General features: G+C 52.9%; 1 protein-coding gene across 1 annotated transcript; it reads left to right on the plus strand.

The window, feature by feature from the left end:
* TraAM80_10480 (trans-sialidase) lies at window positions 1-1,628 on the plus strand (the record flags this gene model as incomplete). Its single annotated transcript, XM_029387096.1, has 1 exon — window positions 1-1,628. A coding segment is annotated over one exon (1,628 nt), but the record flags the coding sequence as incomplete, so codon positions are not given.
* Between the last annotated feature and the right edge of the window lie 618 nt (window positions 1,629-2,246).

Raw genomic sequence — 2,246 nt, forward strand, 5'->3', positions numbered from 1 at the left:
GCGGGGATCCATCGATTGTGGAGTGGGAAGGAAACACGTACCGGCACCTCCTCATGATGGCTCTCTGCACGGATGGCTCATATTACGTGAACAGGTCTTTTGCGTCTTGGAAGTATTGGTCTGACAGTGCGCCAATTTCCCGCGTGTGGGGCAACTCACGTGATCGAAAAAGGGAGGGCGTGCGAAGTGGATTCATCACTGCAACCATCGATGGAAAGAAGGTGATGCTGCTCACCACGCCGGTGTATTCTGAGGAGAAGGGAGAGGGTCGGCTGCATCTTTGGATGACAGACAATGCCCGTGTGCACGACGTTGGGCCGGTGTCTCGCGAAGGTGATGACGCCGCCGCCAGCTCCCTGCTGTACAGAAGCGGCAAGAAGGAGTTGATTTTACTGTACGAGAAGAAGAGCGGAGATTCATACAGTCTTGTGGCCGTGAGCCTGACTGAGCAGCTGGAGCAGATAAAGAGCGTGGTGAAGGCCTGGAATGATGTGGACACCGCACTAAAAAACTGTGCCTCCACTGACACTGTTGACTCGCGGATAAAGAATGTTTGTAAAGCTGCTGTTCCCACGGAAGGGCTGGCTGGCTTTTGGTCCAACAGTTTAGAGGGTAATTTATGGAAGGACGAGTACCTCGGAGTGAACACAATGGTGCGTGGTGGGAATGTGGCAGGCACGGAGGGGGGCGTGAGGTTCCGAGGCGCAGCAGCGCGGGCGAAGTGGCCGGTGGGCAACAAGGGGCAGTTCCACCCGTACTACTTTGTGAACAATGACTTCACTCTTGTGGCGACGGTGATGATTAACGCGGTGCCGAAGACAGAGGGTCGTGTTCCTTTGATGGGTGTGAGGATGAATGACAATGTCAGCACTGTGCTTGTTGGTCTGTTCTACACGAAGGACAAGAAGTGGGGAGTGACTGTCAACGGAAACTCTCGGGGGTTGCCAGATAAAGATGTTACGTGGCAGCCTGGCACAACGTATCAAGTGGTACTGAAAAGGGATTGGAATGAGTTTTATGTGTACGTTGACAATAATGAGCTTATTCAGGAGCAAGTTTCGCCCTTTGAGTACACCCCACGCGGTGTCTCGGACTTCTACGTTGGCGGCGACGGTGCGAAGGGGACAGGCGAGGTTGACGTGACGGTGGGCAGTGTCCTGCTGTACAACTACGGACTTTATGCTGATAGGCTCACGAGCCTCAGTGCCAGCAAAGTCTCACTTCCAACACCGGCTGGTAAGGGGCCACTCACAACGCTGGGGACTGATGGGAAGATTGCCTCCAAGCTCAAACCTAGAAAAAAGAAGGTTGGTGACGGTTTGAAGCCTAAAGGACCTCTACCAGAGGAGGCCCATAAAGGCAATCACAGTGCTGCTGAGGAGTCGGGGTCTTCGTCGGTTTCGTCATCGCCAAGGGTGCGCCTGGCTGACGGTGGGCCCGAATACACCAGCGCGATTCTTGCGAAGGACGCATCCAACATTTCTCTTTCTGGTGACAGCTCCGTTGCTTTCGACAACCTTACACGTGTGAGGCCCGATTCAGGAAGGGGTGACGGCACGATGCGTGGGTGTGTGTCTCGGCTCTTTCTGCTGCTATTGGGGCTATGGGGCTTTGCAGCCCTGTGCTGAGTGAGCCCCGGTGGAGCGGAGTTTGTGCTTCTACTGAGAGCATCTCCGTCTCTCCACGCGCTTTCAGAAGTAAATAAAGTCTCATGTAGTTACACATTTTGTGTGTGTGTTTTTTTACACATGGCGTTTTTTTTTTGACCCACAAATTGCGCACTCCTCTCGGCGCCAGTACAACGGGGTCCTCATGTATTTTATTTCCTCCATTTTTGTTTTTTTATATTGTTCGCTTCTAGCAATGACTGGAGGCGAATCACCGTTCTTTTTTTGTGTGTATTTGTTCAGTGCTTTGTTGGTTTACTGCTTTACGGACGTGTTTTTTTTTTTGGTTTGCCGGTTGTTGTTTTGTCGGTTCGTTCTTGACGATTGCGTTACGCCTGCGTGTTTGCCGGCAGTATGAGATGCTTTACGGCGCCCCGCACTGCGGTCGCTGCAGGAGGGACCGGGGCTCTCTCTTTTACGTCTTGGTTTTTGGGTGTGTGTGGACGTGTGCCACGGTGCTGGCTGACGCGTAGGCCATCGAATTCGTTTGAAAAGACACGAATAAAAACAACTAACCGCTTTTCTTGGGCGACTGCGGACGCTCACGGCATTGTGTGTCCGCCGATGGGAGATGGAAGG

The sequence above is a fragment of the Trypanosoma rangeli genome, assembly GCF_003719475.1.
Source record: "Trypanosoma rangeli strain AM80 chromosome Unknown Tra_15.4_contig_00995, whole genome shotgun sequence".
Taxonomy (NCBI): Eukaryota; Euglenozoa; class Kinetoplastea; order Trypanosomatida; family Trypanosomatidae; genus Trypanosoma; species Trypanosoma rangeli.